At 39.1% G+C, this 22917-nt stretch overlaps 1 protein-coding gene and 1 long non-coding RNA gene across 7 annotated transcripts in view; one reads left to right on the plus strand and one right to left on the minus strand.

Annotated features, from left to right (window-relative positions):
* The window catches only part of LOC112424656 (uncharacterized), a 71063-nt gene extending 51925 nt beyond the window's left edge, over positions 1-19138 (plus strand). For both annotated transcript variants that reach the window (XR_011619768.1, XR_003015484.2), the window contains 2 exons: positions 8381-8451; positions 19009-19138. This is a non-coding gene — a long non-coding RNA (uncharacterized lncRNA). The remainder of the gene's footprint in view (positions 1-8380; positions 8452-19008) is intronic.
* The window catches only part of LOC105469993 (glycerol kinase 5), a 74555-nt gene that overhangs the window by 44933 nt on the left and 6705 nt on the right, over positions 1-22917 (minus strand). For 4 of the 5 annotated variants that reach the window (XM_071091037.1, XM_011721673.2, XM_011721674.3 and 1 more), the window contains exons 2-4: positions 19330-19423; positions 17234-17309; positions 9845-9938 (exon numbers count right to left, since the gene is read on the minus strand). In XM_071091037.1, the coding sequence (XP_070947138.1) occupies positions 9845-9938; positions 17234-17309; positions 19330-19423 (264 nt within the window). Of the gene's footprint in view, positions 1-9844; positions 9939-17233; positions 17310-19329; positions 19424-19752; positions 19763-22917 lie in introns of those variants that run through there. The other variant, XM_011721676.2, reaches the window with a different exon arrangement.

A 22917-nucleotide genomic window follows, 5' to 3' on the forward strand; every position in this document is an offset into this window, starting at 1 on the left:
TGAACCACCGCGCCTGGTCATTTCTTTATATTTTACATGGCATATAAATTTTTCACATTATTTATTTTTCTGTTTTGTTTTCTTTTGTTTTTTAAATTATACTTTAAGTTCTAGGGTACATGTGCACAACGTGCAAGTTTGTTACATATGTATACATGTGCCATGTTGGTGTGCTGCACCCATTAACGCTTCATTTACATTAGGTGTATCTCCTAATGGTATCCCTCCCCCTTCCCCCACAGCACGACAGGCCCTGGTATGTGATGTTCCCCTTCCTGTGTCCAAGTGTTCTCACTGTTCAATTCCTACCTATGAGTGAGAACATGCGGTGTTTGGTTTTGTGTCCTTGCCATAGTTTGCTGAGAATGATGGTTTCCAGCTGCATCCATGTCCCTACAAAGGACAGGAACTCATCCTTTTTTACGACTGCATAGTATTCCATGGTGTATATGTGCCACATTTTCTTAATCCAGTCTGTCACTGACAGACCTTTGGGTTGGTTCCAAGTCTTTGCTATTATGAATAGTGCCACAATAAACACATGTGTGCATGTGTCTTGATAGCAGCATGATTTATAATCCTTTGGGTATATACCCCATAATGGGATGGCTGGGTCAAATGGTATTTCTAGTTCTAGATCCTTGAGGAATCGCCACACTGCTTTCCACAATGGTTGAACTAGTTTACAGTCCCACCAACAGTGTAAAAGTGTTCCTGTTTCTCCACATCCTCTCCAGCACCTGCTGTTTCCTGATTTTTTAATGATCGCCATTCTAACTGGTATGAGATGGTATCTCATTGTGGTTTTGATTTGCATTTCTCTGATGGTGAGTGATGATGAGCATTTTTTCATGTGTCTGTTGGCTGCATAAATGTCTTCTTTTGAGAAATGTCTGTTCATATCCTTTGCCCACTTTTTGATGGGGTTGTTTTTTTCTTGCAAATATGTTTGAGTTCTTCGTAGGTTCTGGATATTAGCCCTTTGTCAGATGAGTAGATTGCAAAAATGTTCTCCCATTCTGTAGGTTGCCTATTCACTCTGATGGTAGTTTCTTTTGCTGTGCAGAAGCTCTTTAGTTTAATTAGATCCCATTTGTCAAGTTTGGCTTCTGTGGCCATTGCTTTTGGTGTTTTAGACATGAAGCCCTTGCCCATGCCTATGTCCTGAATGGTATTGCCTAGGTTTTCTTCTAGGGTTTTTATGGTTTTAGGTCTAACATTTAAATCTCTACTCCATCTTGAATTAATTTTCGTATAAGGTGTAAGGAAGGGATCCAGTTTCAGCTTTCTACTTATGGCTATCCAATTTTCCCAGCACCATTTATTAAATAGAGAATACTTTCCCCATCTCCTGTTTTTGTCAGGTTTGTCAAAGATCAGATAGTTGTAGATGTGTGGTATTATTTCTGAAGGCTCTGTTCTGTTCCATTGGTCTATATCTCTGTTTTGGTACCAGTACCATGCTGTTTTGGTTACTGTAGCCGTATAGTATAGTTTGAAGTCAGGTAGCGTGATGCCTCCAGCTTTGTTCTTTTGGCTTAGGATTGTCTTGGCGATGCGGGTTCTTTTTTGGTTCCATATGAACTTTAAAGTAGTTATTTCCAATTCTGTGAAGGAAGTCATTGGTAGCTTAATGGTGATGGCATTGAACCTATAAATTACCTTGGGCAATATGGCCATTTTCATGATACTGATTCTTCCCATGCATGAGCATGGAATGATCTTCCATTTGTTTGTGTCCTCTTTTATTTCACTGAGCAGTGGTTTGTAGTTCTCCTTGAAGAGGTCCTTCACATCCCTTGTAAGTTGGATTCATAGGTATTTTATTCTATTTGAAGCAATTATGAATGGGAGTTCACTCATGATTTGGCTCTCTGTTTGTCTATTATTGGTGTATAGGAATGCTTGTGATTTTTGCACATTGATTTTGTATCCTGAGACTTTGCTGAAGTTGCTTATCAGCTTAAGGAGATTTTGGGCTGAGACAATGGGGTTTTCTAAATATATAATCATGTCATTTGCAAACAGGGACAATTTGACTTCCTCTTTTCCTAATTGAATACCCTTTATTTCTTTCTCCTGCCTGAATTTCCTGGCCAGAACTTCCAACACTATGTTGAATAGGAGTAGTGAGAGAGAGCATCCCTGTCTTGTGCCAGTTTTCAAAGAGAATGCTTCCAGTTTTTGCCCATTCAGTATGATATTGGCTGTGGGCTTGTCATAAATAGCTCTTATTAGTTTGAGATACGTTCCATCAACACCGAATTTATTGAGAGCTTTTCGCATGAAGGGCTGTTGAATTTTGTCAAAGGCCTTTTCTGCATCTATTGAGATAATCATGTGGTTTTTGTCTTTGGTTCTGTTGATATGATGGATTACATTTACTGATTTGTGTATGTTGAACCAGCCTTGCATCCCAGGGATGAAGCCCACTTGATCATAGCGGATAAGCTTTTTGATGTGCTGCTGGACTCGGTTTGCCAGTATTTTATTGAGGATTTTCGCATCGATATTCATGAGGAATATTGGTCTAAAATTCTCTTTTTTTTTGTTGTGTCTCTGCCAGGCTTTGGTCTCAGGATGATGCTGGCCTCATAAAATGAGTTAGGGAGGATTCCCTCTTTTTCTATTGATTGGAATAGTTTCAGAAGGAATGGTACCAGCTCCTCCTTGTATCTCTGGTAGAATTTGGCTGTGAATCCGCCTGGTCCTGGACTTTTTTTGTTGGTAGGCTATTAATTATTGCCTCTATTTCAGAGCCTGTTATTGGTCTATTCAGGGATTCAACTTCTTCCTGGTTCAGTCTTGGGAGAGTGTATGTGTCCAGAAATTTATCCATTTCTTCTAGATTTTCTAGTTTATTTGCATGGAGGTGTTTATAGTATTCTCTGATGGTAGTTTGTATTTCTGTGGGGTCGGTGGTGATATCCCCTTTATCATTTTTTATTGCATCTATTTGATTCTTTTGATCTTTGATGGTTTAAAGTCTGTTTTATCGGAGACTAGGATTGCAACCCCTGCCTTTTTTTGTTTTCCATTTGCTTGGTAGATCTTCCTCCATCGGTTTATTTTGAGCCTATGTGTGTCTGTGCACATGAGATGGGTCTCCTGAATACAGCACACTGATGGGTCTTGACTCTTTATCCAATTTGCCAATTTGCCAATCTGTGTCTTTTAATTGGAGCATTTAGCCCATTTACATTTAAGGTTAATATTGTTATGTGTAAATTTGATCCTGTCATTATGATGTTAGCTGGTTATTTTGCTCATTAGTTGATGCAGTTTCTTCCTCCTGGTCTTTACATTTTGGCATGTTTTTGCAGTGGCTGGTACCAGTTGTTCCTTTCCATGTTTAGTGCTTCCTTCAGGAGCTCTTGTAGGGCAGGCCTGGTGGTGACAAAATCTCTCAGCATTTGCTTGTCTGTAAAGAATTTTATTTCTCCTTCACTTATGAAACTTAGTTTGGTTGGATATGAAATTCTGGGTTGAAAATTCTTTGCTTTAAGAGTGTTGAATAGTGGCCCCCACTCTCTTCTGGCTTGTAGAGTTTCTGCCGAGAGATCCGCTGTTAGTCTGATGGGCTTCCCTTGGTGGGTAACCTGATCTTTCCCTCTGGCTGCCCTTAACATTTTTTCCTTCATTTCAGCTTTGGTGAATCTGACAATTATGTGTCTTGGAGTTGCTCTTCTTGAGGAGTATCTTTGTGGCGTTCTCTGTATTTCCTGAATTTGAATGTTGGCCTGCCTTGCTAGGTTGGGGAAGTTCTCCTGGATAATATCCTGAAGAGTGTGTTCCAACTTGGTTCCATTCTCCCCATCACTTTCAGGTACACCAATCAGATGTAGATTTGGTCTCTTCACATAGTCTCATATTTCTTGGAGGCTTTGTTCATTTCTTTTTACTCTTTTTTCTCTAACCTTCTCTTCTCGCTTCATTTCATTCACCTGATCTTCAATCACTGATACCCTTTCTTCCAGTTGATCAAATCGGTTACTGAAGCTTGTGCATTCGTCACGTAGTTCTTATGCCATGGTTTTCAGCTCCATCAGGTCATTTAAGGACTTCTCTACATTGGTTATTCTAGTTAGCTATTCATCTAATCTTTTTCCAAGGTTTTTAGCTGCTTTGTGATGGGTTCGAACCTCCTCCTTTAGCTCAGAGAAGTTTGATTGTCTGAAGCCTTCTTCTCTCAACTCGTCAAAGTCATTCTCCATCCAGCTTTGTTCCATTGCTGGCGAGGAGCTGCATTCCTTTGGAGGAAGGGAGGCACTCTGATTTTTAGAATTTTCAGCTTTTCTGCTCTGTTTTTTCCCCATCTTTGTGGTGTTATCTACCTTTGGTCTTTGATGATGGTGACGTACAGATGGGGTTTTGGTGTGGATGTCCTTTCTGTTTGTTACTTTTCCTTCTAACAGTCAGGACCTCAGCTGCAGGTCTGTTGGAGTTTGCTGGAGGTCCACTCCAGACCCTGTTTGCCTGGGTATCAGCAGTGGAGGCTGCAGAAGAGTGAATATTGCTCAACAGTAAATGCTGCTGTCTGATCGTTCCTCTGGAAGCTTCGTCTCAGAGGGGTACCCGGCCGTGTAGGTATCAGTCTGCCCCTACTGGGGGATGCCTCCCAGTTAGGCTACTCGGGGGTCAGGGACCCACTTGAGGAGGCAGTCTGTCCATTCTCAGATCTCAAACTCCGTGCTGGGAGAACCACTACTCTCTTCAAAGCTGTCAGACAGGGACATTTAAATCTGCAGGGGTTTCTGCTGCCTTTTGTTTGGCTATGCCCTGTCCCCAGAGGTAGAGTCTACAGAGGCAGGCAGGCCTCTTTGAGCTGCGGTGGGCTCCACCCAGTTCGAGCTTCCAGGCCACTTTGTTTACCTACTCAAGCCTCAGCAATGGCGGGTGCCCCTCTCCCAGCCTTGCTGCCGCCTTGCAGTTAGATCTCAGACTGCTGTACTAGCAATGAGGGAGGCTCCGTGGGCGTGGGACCCTCCGAGCCAGGCGCCGGATATAGTCTCCTGCTGTGCCGTTTGCTAAGACCCTTGGAAAAGCGCAGTATTAGGGAGGGAGTGACCTGATTTTCCGGGTGCTGTGTGTCACGGTTTCCCTTGGCTAAGAAAGGGAATTCCCTTACCCCTTGTGCTTCCTGAGTGAGGCTATGCCTTGCCCTGCTTCGGCTCTCGCTCGGTGGGCTGCACGCACTGTCCTGCACCCACTGTCCAACACACCCCAGTGAGATGAACCTGGTACCTCAGTTGGAAATACAGAAATCAGTCATCTTCTGCATCACTCACTCTGGGACCTGTAGCCTGGAGCTGTTCCTATTTGGCCATCTTGGAACCACCCAACCCACATTATTTATTAAAACATAAGACTTTTTAAAAGTATTTAAAGTGACCACCCATAAGCCTTCTTCTGATTTGTTATAAGAAATAATTTAAACTGAAATGGGCTATTCCTCTTTATACACACTACACTATTCTCATAAAAAATTAGATTTAGGACACTTCTGAGATCTTCTGTTAAAATGTAGATACTCGGAATGTGTGGGGAGGTCATACAAAAATATTACAAGCTCCAATACCTGCACTTGCAGACAACATATAAACAACTAGCATCTTCATTCATATATCTAATGAGTATTTACTGAGTAACTTCTAGCATACTAAGGACTGTTGCGAGGCCTTATAAAAACAAATTGAACAATATGGGCAGAATTCTTGTTTTTTTAAAATTTACATTCTAGTGAGAAGACAAACAAGCAATCAAGTCAATAAATAAGATGATTTAAGAAGACAGACTGTAAAATGAATCATTATTTAACATGCTACTAAGAAATGCATCCTGATTTCAGAGATGTTAAAATATAACTTATACATTGCTGATGGGAAAGTAAACGGTATAGTCACTCTTCAAAATAGTTTGGCAGTTTCTTACAAAAGAAAACCTGCATTACCATATGACCTTGAGGTTTTTATCCCAGAGAAATGAAAAATTACATTCACAGAAAATTCTACACAAAGAACATTCATAAAAGCTTTATTTTTAATAGCCAAAAACTAGAATCAGCACAGATGTCCTTCAACAAGTGAATAGTTAAATAAACTGTGATACAGCTGTACTATTGAATACAACTCAGCAATAGCAAGGAACAAACTACTGATACAGGCAACAACTTGAATGAATCTCCAGGGAATTATACTAAGTGAAAAAAGCAAATCCCAAAGGTTATATATTTAAAAGTATAATCCTATGTCTATAACATTTTTCAAATTAGAACTTCTTAAAAATGGAAGACAGATTAGTGGTTGCCAGGAGCTAGGAATGAGAGAGGGTAGGGAGGTGTAGAGGAGAGTGGTGCATATAGTTATAAAAGAACAACACAAGAGATCATTGTAGTGATGGAACTGTTCAGATAGGAACAGATAAACCTACAGATAGGAAAAAATTGTATAGAATTTACCCACATACACATACACACGCACATACAGATGAATATACAGTAAAACTGGGGAAATCCTAATAAAATATATGAATTGTATTAATGTCAGTGTCCTGGTTGTGATGTTATGCTATAGTTTTTCAAAATGTTACCATTGGGAGAAAGCGCAAATAGTCTAAGGGATCTTTGTACTGTTTCTTACAACTGCATGTGAATCTATAATTATTTCCATTTAATTTCCAGTTTAAAAAATGTATATCTCAGAATCTTTGAAATTTAGTAAGTACAATGAAGGAAACAAAGGGCAACATAAGAGATTGAGGGCAAGGGGGTTCCTTTAAGTAGGGTGGCAGGGAAGGGCTCCCAGATGTGCCACATGAGCTGGACCCTAAAGGATGAGAAAGATCCAGCCATGATGGCAGAGAGACCCCATGTATGTACAATGGCCTTAAGGTAAGAAAGGGCTTGAGTGCTACAAGAACGAAACAGGCTGGCAAAGATGGAGTTGCTAATCTTCAGCAACTTCAGGAAGAAAGAGGTCTAGGAAGTGGTCAGAACTGCAGAAAGAGCCAAACCTTGGTAAGAAGTTGGGCTTTTATGCTAACAGCAAAGAGAAGAAAGCCTTAGCAATCATTAGGCAAGAATAAGAACAACAGTAAGAGGAAGACCGGGCATCTGGGGAGACTGGAGGAAAGCAACAGTGGCAAGAGATTGTAAACACACCATTTTGCTTCGGACTAGCCTTGGCCAAATTAATGACATTGCTGCTGGTAAAAACACTAAACATTTCCAAGGGTCACAGTCAAACCATTAGCAACTGGAAAGGGATGACTGCAAAGTGGGGCTCCTTCACTGCCAGGACAGGCTCTAGAATTATGTGTGCTAAACTGTGAAAGCCTGTGTTTGTGTAAATTTTTTTGCTAAGAGAACCAAAACTTTCATCTGCGCATGTTCAATATCAAGTAGACAAAAGTACTTTAAATGCTCAGTTTTGTGCTTGAGGTCACAGTTCTGCATTATGATTTGAAATCTGAGGCTAGGCATGGTGGTTCAGACCTGTAATTACAGCACTTTAGGGGGCTGAGGCAGGCGGATCACGTGAGGCCAGGAGTTCAAGACCAGCCTGACCAACATGATGAAAGCCTGTCTCTTCTAAAAACACAAAAATTAGCCAGGCATGGTGGCATGCGCCTGTAATCTCAGCTACCCAGGAGGTTGAGGAAGGAGAATTGCTTGAACTTGGGAGGTGGAGGTTGCAGTGGGCTGAGATTGCACCACTGCACTCCAGCCTGTGTGACAGAGGGAGACTCTGTCTCAAAACAAACAAACAAAAAAAGATCTGAAATATGAGACATATTATGGAAGTAAATGTTTTAAAATCACAATTTTTCTTTTCAAATTACAATATTTTTTCAAAGCAATAAAAGTGTTAAACACCTCAATGACTAACTTAAAGAATGTCTGGGCCGGGCGCGGTGGCTCACACCTGCAATCCCAGCACTTTGGGAGGCCGAGGCGGGTGGATCACGAGGTCAGGAGATCGAGACCATCCTGGCTAACACGGTGAAACCCCGTCTCTACTAAAAATGCAAAAAATTAGCCGGGCGAGGCGGCGGGCGCCTGTAGTCCCAGCTACTCGGGAGGCTGAGGCAGGAGAATGGCGTGAACCCGGGAGGCGGAGCTTGCAGTGAGCCGAGATCGCGCCATTGCACTCCAGCCTGGGCGACTAAGCGAGACTCTGTCTCAAAAAAAAAATAAATAAATCAAAAAAATAAATAAATAAATAAATAAAAAGAATGTCTGATGAACTATTAACTAAAATTATATATTAAGATATAAAATTATAGATTATAAATTGCATAATTTAAATTATACAATTGAGGGTTCATGACATTTCCTTATAACCACTTTTAACTCCCTTAATTACTGTGTCCTTGTTAACAGCACCTCGCACAAGTTACTGCAGCAAGGTACATTTTTCTATATTAAACTGTCAAAAAGGATAATCAATTCAGGTGAGATTCTGGCAAAATTGTTTCACTTATGCATTGCTATTACATTCTATAATATATTCATATTTGTTTTATATTAAATTAATATCATCAAATACTTATCAAGTAAAACTGATGCTCTAGACACTCCCCTGGGCTCCATATGGTACCAGTACACTAGCAGAGAAGGCATTTAACTGTGAGGCATTAGAAGTATTAAAATAATTAATATGGGCCAAGCGTGGTGGCTCACGCCTGTAATCCCAGCACTTTGGGAGGCCAAGGCGGGTGGATCATCAGGTCAGGAGATCGAGACCATCCTGACTAATACAGTGAAACCCCGTCTCTATTAAAAATACAAAAAATTAGCTGGGCATGGTGGCACATGCCTGTAGTCCCAGCTACTTGAGAGGCTGAGGCAGGAGAATCACGTGAACCCAGGAGGCAGAGGTTGCAGTGAGCCGAGATCACGCCACTGCACTCCAGCCTGGGCGACAGAGCAAGACTCCATCTAAAAATAAATAAATAAAAATAAAATAAAATAAAATAAAATAATTAATGTGGAATATTGATTATGACATAAAATACTGTAGGTCTGACACCATTTAAAGAGCTGGAAAACTGTGTTTACCCTTTGATTCGGTAATCTCACATTCAGGAGTGAGGGCAAATTTGAGACAAATAACAGAACAGATGATTTCATGATGTTGCTATTGTCACTGTCACCATCATCATTGTCATTTACTGATGCCTACTATGTATCAGGCATAATTTGGTGTTATTGGCTTTGAGATAGGATCTCACTGTGTCACCCAGACAGAGTGCCCTGGAGTGCAGTGGCAATCACTGCAGCCTTGAACTCCTGGGCTCAAACAATCCTCTCACTGCAGCCTACCAAGTAGCAGGGACTACAGGTCCATACCATCATGTTCAGCTAATTTTGCATTATTTGTAGAGATGACGTCTTAGCATATTTCCTAAGCTGGTCTTGAACTTCTGGTCTCAAGCAATTCCCCTGCCTCAGCCTTCCAAAGTGTTGAGCTTGTAATAGTCTGCTAGTTATCTATAATATCTCAATATCCATCCTGAGCTTTTATGAAAGACGAAATTTGGGCTCTTCATTCATCTAGTCTGTATCTTTTCCATTTCTCAAGAACAGAAACACAAATTCTCACTAACATGTGAAACTCTGGTCCACCACAAACCTCCTTAGAACTTCCTGAGGTACAAGTATCGAAGTCTACCACATACACCTTTGATTGACTATTATTAAACTTCACTGGAATGGGGAGTGTGTGCATATGTCTTCTTAATGTCCTAAAACAAAATAGGTGGGAAATAATATAATTAAGTCTACAATTAAGGGACATTTACAGAAAAACAAAATAATATCCAAATCACAGAAGAAATAGATTACCTTCATTAGAAGAGAATTATTCCAAGATTTTACAAGTTCAGCAGCTCTTAAGTCTTGCCAACTTATAAAGTTGTGAAAATGATTTCCTGTTTTCCTAGAAAGAATAAAACAGTATTTTGAGACCCAGCATAAATCAGAGACTATGTTAAAGATGTACCATAAGAGAAAACAAAATTAGAGGCCATACTATAATTGCAAAGTATAATTTAGTTAGATGTGCCTTTCTGAATGATTTCTTCTGGATTTTATAAGTTGAATCAACACTGCACAACAATTATGTGACATATAGTATGAAATGTATATACTTCCAATACCAAAACTAACTAAGGAAAAGGCCTTTGAAGACCTGCTCTACACACTTTAAAGGCAGATTTTTTAAAAGCCAACACTATTCCCCTTTATTGCACTTATCCTGATACACATAATCCAATAAAAACCTCTGACCTGTGGAAGAGCTGAAATATTGCCTGAGCCTAGTTCTACACCAGTTAACTTTAGGATTGGCTTAGCCATTGGCAACCTAACATGCTTACCAAAATCTCTCCAATAAATAGAAATTCAATAAACCTTGGGTCAATACTACAATAAAAGTACAGAGCTAAGAAATACAGAAGTAAAAAAAAAAAAAAAAAATCATTTTTCCTTTGAGGCTCCTGCAAATCAACCACTGGCATCTACCAATCAACATCCAAGTCAAGCTTGCTTTCTACCCCAACTCCAGGCCTCCTCCTGTGTGACTTGAACCATGTTCAATTACTAAGACTCGTTCTCTACTCTACTTAAGCATTCCACACCCAAGGTTATATCCTCACCTTTACATGTTCTACCACTGAAAGTCTAATGTTCCAATATTAGTCAGCACATAGGAATAAAAGTTTTCAGTTTTCTCAATCTTACTCCTTAAACACCTGGCCTTCCAACTCACTGCAACCTTTAATCCCTCAAACATTCCCTTTTCTTCCGACCAACCACTTCTAACTTTGGTTACTTTCCCAGATCCCATGGTCTATTACTTTAACAGCTTGCCATTGCACTCTCTAATACTTAACTTAAAAAAAAAAAATTGTGGGCCGGGCGCGGTGGCTCAAGCCTGTAATCCCAGCACTTTGGGAGGCCGAGACGGGTGGATCACGAGGTCAGGAGATCGAGACCACCCTGGCCGACACGGTGAAACCCCGTCTCTACTAAAAAAAAATACAGAAAACTAGCCGGGCGAGGTGGCGGGCGCCTGTAGTCCCAGCTACTCGGGAGGCTGAGGCAGGAGAATGGCGTGAACCCGGGAGGCGGAGCTTGCAGTGAGCTGAGATCCGGCCACTACACTCCAGCCTGGGCGGCAGAGCGAGACTCCGTCTCAAAAAAAAAAAAAAAAAAAAAAAAAAAAATTGTGGCAAAATATACATAATATGAGATTTACCATTTTACCTTATTTTACATGTACAATTCAGTGGCAGTAAGTACATTCACAACATTGTGCAACCATCACCACTGTTTCTAAAACTCTCATCACCCCAAAGAGAAGCTCTGTAACAATTAGGAAATCATTCCCCATTCCTTCCTCACCCCATCCCTTATAGCCCCTATTCTATTTTCAGTCTCTCTACATTTGCCTATTCCAGGTAGATCATATATAAGTAGAATTATACAATATTTGTTCTTTTATATTTGGCTTACTTCACTTAGTATAATGTTTTCTAGATTGATCCATGTTGTAGCATGTATCAGAACTTTATTCCATTTTATGGCTGAACAATATTTCACTGTATTTATATACTACATATTGTTTATCACTTCATCTGTTGGTACACACGGGTTCTTTCTACCCTTTGGCTATTGTGATTACTGCTGCTTTAATACTGGTGTGAAGTATCTGTTTGAGTCTTTGTTTTCAATTTTTTTTAGGTATATACCCAGGCGTGGAACTGCTGGGTCATATAGTAATTCTATGTTTCTTTTTGAGGAACTGGCAAACTGTTTTCCACAGTCATTGCACAATTTTACATTTCTACCAACAATGTACGAGGGTTCCAATTTTTCCAAATCCTCACCAGCACTTATCTTTCTTTTTTAAAAATTATCACCATTCTAGTGGGTGTGAAGTGGTATCTCATTATGGTTTTAATTTGCAATTCCCTAATTACTAATGACATTGAGCATCTCTGTGTGTGCTTACTGACCATCTGTATATTACTGAAGTCCTCTGTCCATTTATTAACTGAGTTGTTTTCTTGTTGTTGAATTGTAGGAATTATTTACATATTCTAGATATTAATCCCTTACTAGGGATTAGGGATTAATATGTTACATGCTTGGAGGTTACAGTTTGCAAATATTTTCTCCCATTCCATGAGTTGTCTTTTCACTGTTGATAGGGTCCTGTTTTTTACCTTTATTAATAGAAATCGCAACATTTACCTAGATCATGAGCATGTTACTTCTCTTCCCTTTAGAAATCCAAATGGTCACCATTATCATGAGTACAAATCAGAGGAGTGATTTCCTATTGTTTTAGTCCTCCATCTTGGATGAAATTACAAACCAAACCTACCAAGATGCACATCTTCCATGTTACATGCTGCAGGTGGTTTTCTGAAGTCTAACTGCACATTAGATATCAATGACTAAAGTTTTTCAGACATATTTTTAAAATGCAAATTGCACATTATATCAAATTAATTTTAACGTAGCTTACTTATTATTTATAATTAAATTTAGGGTAATTTTTCTACTTTGGAGAGTTCCAATAGTTAAGAAAACTGAAAAATTAATCATCATAAACAGATGAAAAAATAAATGTCCTTTGATATATAAAGTCCAATTTATCTATTTTTTATTTCGTTAACTATGCTTTTGATGTCATTTAAGGAATCACTGCCAAATCCAAAGTCATGATGATGATATTCTCCTGTTTTCTTCTAAGAGTTTTTAGTTTAGAGTTAAAGCTTTTACATTTAGGTCTTTGATGCATTTTGGGGTTCATGTTTGTAAATAGTATTAGGTAAGGGTCCAATTTAATTCTTTTGCATGTGAATGTTCAGTTTTCCCAGCACCATTTGTTGAAAAAACTATTCTTTTTCCACTGGCTGGTCTTAGCACCTTTGTCAAAGATCAGATTGTGTTTGATAAAGATAAAATCTATTGATATATAATTCTTCAGACCCATTCTACAATAACGCATACTTATACACTTAAATCTGATGTTCAATCACTGATTTCAGCAAATATTTATAAGGCAATTTGTACCAGGAGTTGGGTACACAGCTATGAACAGACACACATAGCACTTTTGCTCTTATGACTGTACTTTCTAGCAGGGAATTTAAACAAATAATCAATTACTCAGTTGCTCACTTACAGCCAGAATACGCCCTATAAAGGATAAATAGAGGTGCCATGAGAGTATTCAACACGTGGCCCCTGCGTGGTGGTCAGGGAAGGCTTGAGAAATGACAATGGATCTTAGCTCTGAAGGATGAGAAGGAATCAGAAGTATGAACATTCCCAACAAAATGTGCTATATGTTCAAAGGTCCTAGAGCAAGATGAAGCATGTCTTAGAGGAACTGAAAAGCTAGTGTGACTGAAGAACAATGAGGGGGAGAGAGAAAATCACAAGATGAAAGTGGCCTCATTAATTTATAACATGGAACAAGACAATCTAGAATACTGATTTTCAAGTAATAGCATATATTCTAATATTCACTCAGCATTGACTTGGGTTTATCTCTATCAACAATACAAGGAAAAATGAAGGAAAAGTGTAAATGGCAATACTGTAAATTAATTGTCTTAAACCCTTCTAACACTTTACACCATTCTGTGGCTCTTAATATATTTTATGTCATAAGTAGTTGGTATGACTCATTAATGTAAGTATCAAATACTACAATAAAAATCTATTTTGTGCAATGGGAATATAGAGTAATTTGTGTACCTACATAATGAGATTGTAAATTAGGGCTGGTATTCTTATTCATCTGTATATGCAGTGCAGCCCCCAGCACAGTGCATTACTCCTTGTGAGCCCTCAAACAGTTAAGAGTGAATCCCAGTTCCCGTGACTCACAGTTTGTGTTGCTAATTGGCACACACCCTGATCTGAAGTTAGCTGGCAGAAATCTCCCTCAAGAGACACAGTGACTAAAGAAACAAAACAGCTCGCGATTTTTTTTTTTAGAACAAAAGGAATTTAAAAGAACCAAAATGGAAGTGATATCAGTTAGAGTTATTTTAGAAAGAAGGCTAAACACACCACTTTTTGAATATATTGGAAAAAAAGCTTAACCTGAAGAACGCGAAGAAAGTTCAAAGACTGAAAAAAGTTAATAAGTTTCCTGGTCCCTAAAGGGAGGATGGGGGAGAGACAAGGAGAAAAACAGAAACAAAGTTCAAAGTTTTAGACCTCCTGACAGCAACTGTGAGGAAAATAATGTTTCTACGGCCATGAGGACAGAAATGCACCATAAATGCAGGAGGAAAAAAACAACAAGCTGGGAGGAGGAGCTGCTGGCCAGGATTGGAATGAACAATAGGTTTTTCCACAGGGTCTAGTCTGTCTCCCCTTTTCTCTCACAAATGAACAAGAAGTGCTTCTGGTTGGCGCTGCGTTGTGCCCATCTGTGTTGTGTCCCCGCTGTTTGCTAGGGCTCTTGTGGAATCTGTCAGCATCATACACCACATTGGCTCCCTGGGGCCCAATGAGCAGAATAGGCTCCATTATTTTAATGCAAAAGAAGCACAAAGCCTTTCAGTTTTTTTTCAAAAAATATCCACTATTGCAGTTTCCACAAGCAAAGAATGTTATCAAAACTCATGAAAGAATACAAACATTTCAAAAAAGAAAAAAGGACAGCCAAGATAAAAAAAACTCACAGTGAATTGTTTTAGGAAGAAGACGTATCCTTCTACAACAACAACAACACCAGTAAGGAAAGTGAACTGTCTTGAAATCTAACTCTTCTATTCCTTCTAATGGTGATGTATAGTCCTAGCATCAGACAAAAACTTTGCTTCCTAATATTCTGACCTTCCTGTCATGAGTGATATGGTAGCCAGGTCCTGATGAAAGCAATCACTGGGGCCAATGGCCAAGTGAATGTGACACATCCAATCAGTTCTTTCCCTAAGAACACTCCTCCCTCCACTTTCATCCATCCACTTCCCAGATTAGCGTCGGTCCTGCTTTGCTGGCTTTTTCTTCCCTGACTCACTTTAAATTTAGTGGGGGGAACCCACAGTCCAAATCCTTAGCTTGCTTTTCTTTTCTTCACATAATCTCTACCAGAGAACACATTATTTTTTGAGACTTCATCTACACCAATGGTTCCAAACTGGGGGTGTCCCCAGGGGACATTTAGCAATGTTTTGAGACATTTGTGGTTGGTACAAATGGTGGTGAGGTGGGCTGGGGTGCTACTGACATCTAGTGGGTAGAGGCCAGGGATGCTGCTAAACATCTGCAACACCACAGGACAGTCCCTACCACAGTGAATTGTTTAGCTCAAAATGTCAACAGTGTCACTAAGATTAGATACCTTATGTGTACAGGTAAGTTTAATTCATTCATCCCTTCATCTGACAATACACTACTATTTAAGATTTATTTAAGATTTGCCATAACCAAGGACAGTGCCGGGGGGTGGAGTAGGCACAGAAGAACTGTAGATGTAGGCATCAATCTGAGATGCATCATGCCGTGAAAAAAAAAGTACTGGGCCGAGCATGGTGGGTCACACCTGTAATCCCAGCGCTTTGGGACACCAAGGCAGGCAGATCACTTGAGGCTCAGAGTTCAAGAGCAGCCTAGGCAACATGGTGAGACTCCATCTCTATAAAAATTTTAAAAATTAGCCAGCCATAGTGTGGTACACACCTATAGTCCTAGCTACTTGGGAGGCTGATGTGGGAGGATCCCTTGAGCCCAGGAGTTCGAGGCTGCAGTGAGCTATGATCATGTCACTGCACTCCAGCCTGGGTAGCAAAGTGAAGACCTCGTCCCCCAAAAATGAAAATAAAAAGAAACTATCTGATGGAGATGTGCTATGCCTCAGTCCAAATTAAACCAATGTTCTAGTCACCTCTGCGATATCTCCACATTTACATGTCCAAAACCAAACATTTTATCATTTCTCCTTCTATCTACTCTACTACCCAACCCATTCCTCCTTATATTCTCTATGATTTCTATCAAACAGCCCAAACATCAAGGCCAGCAGTATTGGTAAATTCAAATTTCTTCTTCTTGCCTAATACTGAATTAGAAGCCAAGTCCTTGTGAATTCACCCTGATATTTTTCAGATTCATCTTTTCTCCCTCTGCTCACTTTTCTTTCCCACTGCCCAAACTCAAGATGTCCTTTGGAGCCTAATGCTTTAACAAAGACACATTTTACAGTGGTGTGTGTGGGTACGTGGTGGGGGTATTTAGGAGGAGGGAATGTGGGTGTGTGTTTAAACCAAGAAACAGAGAAATACATGCTAGCTGGGGGAGGTAGCTGAGGTGGGAGAATTGCTTGACCCCAGGAATTGGAGACCAGCTTGGCAATATGGTGAAACTCCGTCTCTACAAAAAAACAAAAAAAATTAGCCAGGCATAGTGAAGTGCACTTGTAGTCCCAGCTACTCGGGAGGCTAAGGCAAGAGGATCACCTGAGCCTGGGAAGTTGAGGCTGTAGTGAGCTGTAATCATGCCACTACACTCCAGCCTGGGGGACAGAATAAGACCCTGTCTTAGGAAAAAATAAAAAGAAAGAAACATGTTGAAGGCAATGTGGGGATAGTGTAAAGAACACATGCTTCTGAGTCAAAAAGACAATTTAGAATCTTGGCTCTATTTGCTCACTGAGCAACATTGAACAACTTATTTCTCTGTAAAAACAGGTATGATGCCTAAACTGTAAGTTTGTTGTAAGGATAATGGAACTTGGGATTGTCACAGATGTTTACTATACAGTAGCTATTATGATATTATAACGGTGTTTAGTGTATATATGCCTCATATGCTATAGACAAATATTAAATTTAGAGTAGACTGAAAATATAAACCATAAGCACAGTATTGTGTTTCTGAAATTTGTGAGCTTCCTCTGACTCTTTAGGTATAAGTTAATGTTTTAGATCTCGATCTAGGCTTGTTTGAAAGCTAACTTACCCAAAAGAAAGAAATGGATAATTTTAATGACAGTAAATCTTTCTGTGGTTATTTTTTTATGTAAGTCAAGCTCAAATGACATGCAGCAAGCATATAAGCCAGAAAGCAGGCCCATTTCATCCCTCTTAACCAAACAAAACTATTTCTCAATTCACAAAGTTAAAACTCCCCAGAGATTTCATAACAGTGTATTCACTGTGGCATGAACCCAGCAGTAGGGTGCTTATCACAAAATGTACTTACTTGTTCCACGTAATAAAAGTTCCTCTCTGTGTTGAAATGCCAAGACCAACAATTTGATTCATCTGTATTCCTGCAGCTAAAAGTAAAGATGGATAAAACACATGTTTTAAAGCCAGTGATATTTTTCTTTACAATATTACCATATGGAAAAAAAAAATCCAATGTAATCTTTAAGAAAAATACCTGGGTTTAGCATTCTAACAAAACAACTGGAATTAATAAATAAAGCATTACTAAGATGATTCTGCAGAATTTTTTTTTTACTTGAAGAAAACAAAGGTTGTTTCTTGTTTTACTGTTTTTTGTTTTGAGACAAAGTGTCACTCTGTTGCCCAGGCTGGAGTGCAGTGGCGCAATCTTGGCTCACTGCAACCTCTGCCTCCTGGGTTCAAGCAATTCTCATGCCTCAGCCTCCCAAGTAGCTGGGATTACAGGCGTGCACCACCACGCCTGGCTAATTTTTTGTATTTTTAGTAGAGATGGGGTTTCACCATGTTGGCCGGCCTGGTCTCAAACTCCTGACCCTGGGTGATCCACCTACCTTGGCCTCTCAAAGTGCTGGGATTACAGGTGTGAGCCACTGTGCCTGGCCTTAAAGGTTGTTTCTTAATAACAAAGTAGCTTTTTTTGTTTTACGTGTTGGGAAAAAAACAAATACTATGCAAAGTATGTCAGATTTATTTTTTCTTGGTAATAATAAGATTGGCTCTTAATGTAAGCAATGGTCAATCACAATAGAAGCTGGTTAATGACAGTAAAGGAAAACTCTCAAGGAAAGTAGTATAATTATTGAAGCTGAGCCCTTATTTTCAACACAAACTGATGCCAGGATGCAAATAAAAATATTGACTTTTTGGTCCAAATTTCTTAAAATATAGCAACTCGAGTATTTGTTGTGATATTCTTTAAAAATCTATTTATCCCACTGGGAAAATCTGGGACAACTTCAAGTTGAGCACTGAGGAAAACACATCAACCCTCATATAGTATTCTAAAGTTATTCAACCTGAATCTAACTGGGAGGAAGCAATCAGACAACCTCAAAATGAGGGACACTCTACTCAACTGGCTTGTACTTTTGAAAACTCATAAGAATGTGCTCTAGATGAAAGGAGCCTAAGCCGACTGACAGCTAAATGCAGTGCCTCCTCTTTGGCTGGGTTCTAGATTGAAAAATAAGTTTTTTCGTTTTTTGTATTCACTAAGGCAAGAGAGAATATTGAAGACAGAGGATTAGAAAACAGTACTGTGTTAATGTTATACTTCCTGAGTGTGGTAATTGCGTTGTGGTTATAGGAGAAAATACTCCTTTCCTATGGTTCAGAAAGAAAAAAGTTTGCAGAAAATGGTAAACATTACAAAATATGTTTGAATCTACAAGAAAGATATACAAGAGTTTACTGTACTATTCTTGCAACTTTTGTATAGACTTTGAAATATTTCAAACCAAAAAGATGAGAAGAAGCAATTCAGCCAGAAAAATGAAGTAAAAGATCTTTTAGAATTTACATTTGCAAGTAATCTTTGCCATGTTCTCAAGCAAGGTTGCCATTTCAATGTTTTGAGATGTTTTCAATGTCTAAGAATGTTTCTAACATTCTTAAAGAACTAAGACTTAGACGATAGCTTTGGCCAGGAGAGCACTTTATGTCAAGTGATCAGAAAAAACCAAAAATTTATTTTACAATAAAAATAACTCAGTTGTAAACTCATGAGAGTAGAAACTATACACTGTAACTTTTGTTTATAATCCTCTGGTATTTTGTGCCTAACAGGAAATCAAAACAGCACTAGCTATAACCTGGAATGAGGAAATGGTGAGCATTTACATTACAGCTGAAAAGAGACAAACCAGAGGACACAGCAGATGTTACCTTTCCCTGACAAAGGAGTTCACTGTGAATTACAAAGTTCCCTTGAAAAATACTGGGAAATTGTAATCCGCATAAAATACTACATATATATATATATACACACACACACACACACACACACATAAAAATTAGGAACACCACAACTACAGAAGCCTGAGGAAAACTCTTATTACAAAAAAAAAAATAAAGATTATTGTTATTTTTATAAATCCAATTAATTACCTTTGACTGCTTCTTTTATTACGGCAACAAATTGAATCCAAAGAACATCAGGATCAATTTCTACCCAGCCAATTTGAGGATAAAGATTTTCTACCTATTGAGGAAAAGAAGATTTAGTAAAAACAGCATTAGATCAAGTCAGTAGTATGGGTATTTGGGTCTCAAAACTACTGGTTAAAATAATTAATATGATTTTATTATCTAATTAATTTTTATTAAAATTGAAAAAACACATATATAAAATAACAAAGGACTACATGCCAACATCAAAATAGCAGTAACCCATGAGTTCACAGAAGATTTTAGCTTTGTTTATCTCTGCTTTTATTTTCTAAGTTTTCTACAAGGTATGTTTTTAAAATAAGAAAAAAGGCTTTTAAAAATTAAAAATAAATTTAAAAAAAAGTGAATTCCAGTTCAGACCATGATAGAGTAAGCACACTCCACCCTGTCTCTTCCACTAAATACAAATGTAACACCTGGACAGAATCCATGGAGCAGCTATTGTGGACTCTTAAAAAGTATATTGCAGCAGGTGGACTGCAGGAAGTAGATAAGAATTCAGGTACCATGGAACTGGTGGTGAGTTTCCCATTTTTCTTCTGAAATCCCCTGGCTTAGACTCAAGACATCCTGAAAACCAGAACTGGGAACTAGGGCACAGAGGAAGTGCCAGAAGCATCTCTACTGTTTTGGCTCAAAGAATGAGAACGCGAACTCCTAACACTCAGAGGAAATGGAAGAGATCTCCCATTTTTCTCTTTTCCCTTGTCTCCATACTTTTGTACCTACACAATCCTGCAGCAGTGGCAGCAGCAGTTAATAGTGGTATCAGTGCATCTCAACAGGTACCTAAAATCCTGAGGAAGGTGAAACTTTCTCTCCAATCAGATGAGCGGTGATCCAAGAGGGTGTGGTCAACCCTATGGCTTTTTTCTCTGTGTGTTTCCACAGCCTAACCCCAGACGTACCCAGCCGAATGGGGTAAGAAAAGCCCCAGCTTTTTGGCCAGGAACCATAAGGGGAGGTTCAGAGAATCAAAAAGTACCAGGGCCGTCTCAGAGACGGAGGAGCTTGGAAAAGATACCACAGAAAGTTGTGTATGAACTCTTAGGCTCACCCCAAAGCTGCACTCGTATGGATGTAATCCTAAACATTATACTAAAGATATTAAGAACAGAACTAAAGGACAGACCACTGCCCAGGTCCCAGACTAACTACTAGGTTGCACACACACAGGGCAGATCCAAATAGTACTGCCAAGATTTTGAAAACAAATCTGACATTGAAACTGCAGTCCACAGAAGACTTAATTTGTAGCCTGAACCCAACTGCAATAAATACCTGCCAGAAGAAAAACAACAAAATTCCTCATAGGATTTATAAAACCCCCAGGGTCTTTTAACATAATATTCAAAATTTCTAGGATACAATCCAAAACTACAAGGTATATGAAGAACCTGAAAAATCTAACTCACATTGGAAAAGATAATCAAGAAATGCCAATGCCAAGATGACACAGATATCTGATAAACAGTCTAAAGCAGCTATTAGGAAAATACTCCAAGAGGAGTGAATACACTTGCAACAAATGGGAAGACAGAAAGTCTCAGCAGAGGTAACTGCAGTAATCATTTAACTACATATGTGCATATCAAGGTCAGTATATCAAGACATCATGAAGAATGCCTTAAATATATCCCATTTTAAAAAGAAAGAAAAAAGGCCGGGCACGGTGGCTCAAGCCTGTAATCCCAGCACTTTGGGAGGCCGAGACGGGCGGATCACGAGGTCAGGAGATCGAGACCATCCTGGCTAACACGGTGAAACCCCGTCTCTACTAAAAAATACAAAAAACTAGCCGGGCGAGGTGGCGGGCGCCTGTAGTCCCAGCTACTCGGGAGGCTGAGGCAGGAGAATGGCGTAAACCCGGGAGGCGGTGCTTGCTGTGAGCTGAGATCCAGCCACTGCACTCCAGCCTGGGCGAAAGAGCGAGACTCCGTCTCAAAAAAAAAAAAAAGAAAGAAAGAAAAAAGAAATTCATGAAAGACGTAAAAAAGGAAATTTTAGAATTGAAAAATGTACTGATCAAAATTTAAAACTTACTGGATGGGCTCAATAGCAGAAGGGAGATAGAAGAAAATGAATAAACTTGAAGACAGATCAATAGAAATTATCTGCACAACAGAAAGAAAAAAGATTGGAGGAAAAAAAAAAGAACAAAGCCCCAGGGACATACCAAAGGTCTAATATTTGTTTAATCAGGGGTCTCCAAAGATGAAAAGAAAGAGTTCAGGGCAGAAAAAAAAAGTTACTTGAGGGAAGTAACAATGCTAAAAGCTGCCCAAGTTCAGTGAAATCTATATATTCAAGAGGCTCAGAAAACCTTTACTAAATGAACCCAAAGCATTACACACCCAGATATCATAATCAAAATGCGGAAAACTAAAAGCAAAGAAAAAAGTTTGAAACCAGAAACTTCACATATACAGAACAAAAATTTAAATGACTGTGGATTTCTCATCAGTACCATGAAAGCCAGAAATAAGTGGCTCAACATTTACAGTATGCTAAAAGAACCGCCATCCCATATTTCTATAACAAAATCCCAACAGGATTTTTTGTAGATTCTAAAATTTATATTAGGCAAAAACACTAAAATGGCCAAAACAATGTTGAAAAAGAATAAAGTCAGAGAGGAAAAAAAAGAATAAAGTTAGAGGCACACTACCCAATTTCAAGACTGACTATAAAGCTACAGTAATCAAAATAGTATGCTATTGGCATAAAAACTGACACACAGATCAATGGAACAGAATAGAGAGTCCAGAAATAGACTCACAAATATGACTAGTTGATTTTCAACAAAAGTACAGAGGCAATTCCGTGGAGAAAAGATAGTTTTTTCAACAAATGGTGTTGTAACAAGTGGACATCCATATGCAAAAAAAAAAAATCAGGCTAGGCATGGTGGCTCACGCCTGTAATCCCAGCACTTTGAGAGGCCAAGGCGGGCAGACTGCCTAAGCTCAGGAGTTCGCAACCAGCTTGGGCAACACAGTAAAACCCCATCTCTACTAAAAAAAAAAAAAAAAAAAAAAAAAGCCGGCGTGGCAACAGCATCTGTAGTCCCAGCTACTCGTGAGGCTGAGGCAGGAGAACTGCTTGACCCCGGGAGGCGCAGGTTGCAATGAGCCAAGATCCAACAACTGCACTCCAGCCTGGGCGACACAGCAAGGCTCCATCTCAAGAAAAAAAAAAAAAATTCAACCTCAACCCAAACTTTACAACTTACAAAAATTAACTCAAAAGGGATCAAGATCTAAATGTAAAATGTAAAACTATAAAATGTTTAGAAGAAAACGCAAGAGAAAATCCTTGTGACTTGGTGTTAGGCAAAGAGTTCTTAGAACACCAAAAGTATAATTCATATAACAAAAAATTGATAAATTGGACCTCATCAAAGTTAAAAACACTTGTTCTGCAAAAGATACTGTTAAGAAAATAAAAAGACAAAAGCACAGACTGGTAGAAAACATGTGCAAATCACATATCCAACACAGGACTAATATCCAGAATATATAAAAA

This window comes from Macaca nemestrina, chromosome 2, assembly GCF_043159975.1.
Source record: "Macaca nemestrina isolate mMacNem1 chromosome 2, mMacNem.hap1, whole genome shotgun sequence".
Lineage (NCBI taxonomy): Eukaryota > Metazoa > Chordata > Mammalia > Primates > Cercopithecidae > Macaca > Macaca nemestrina.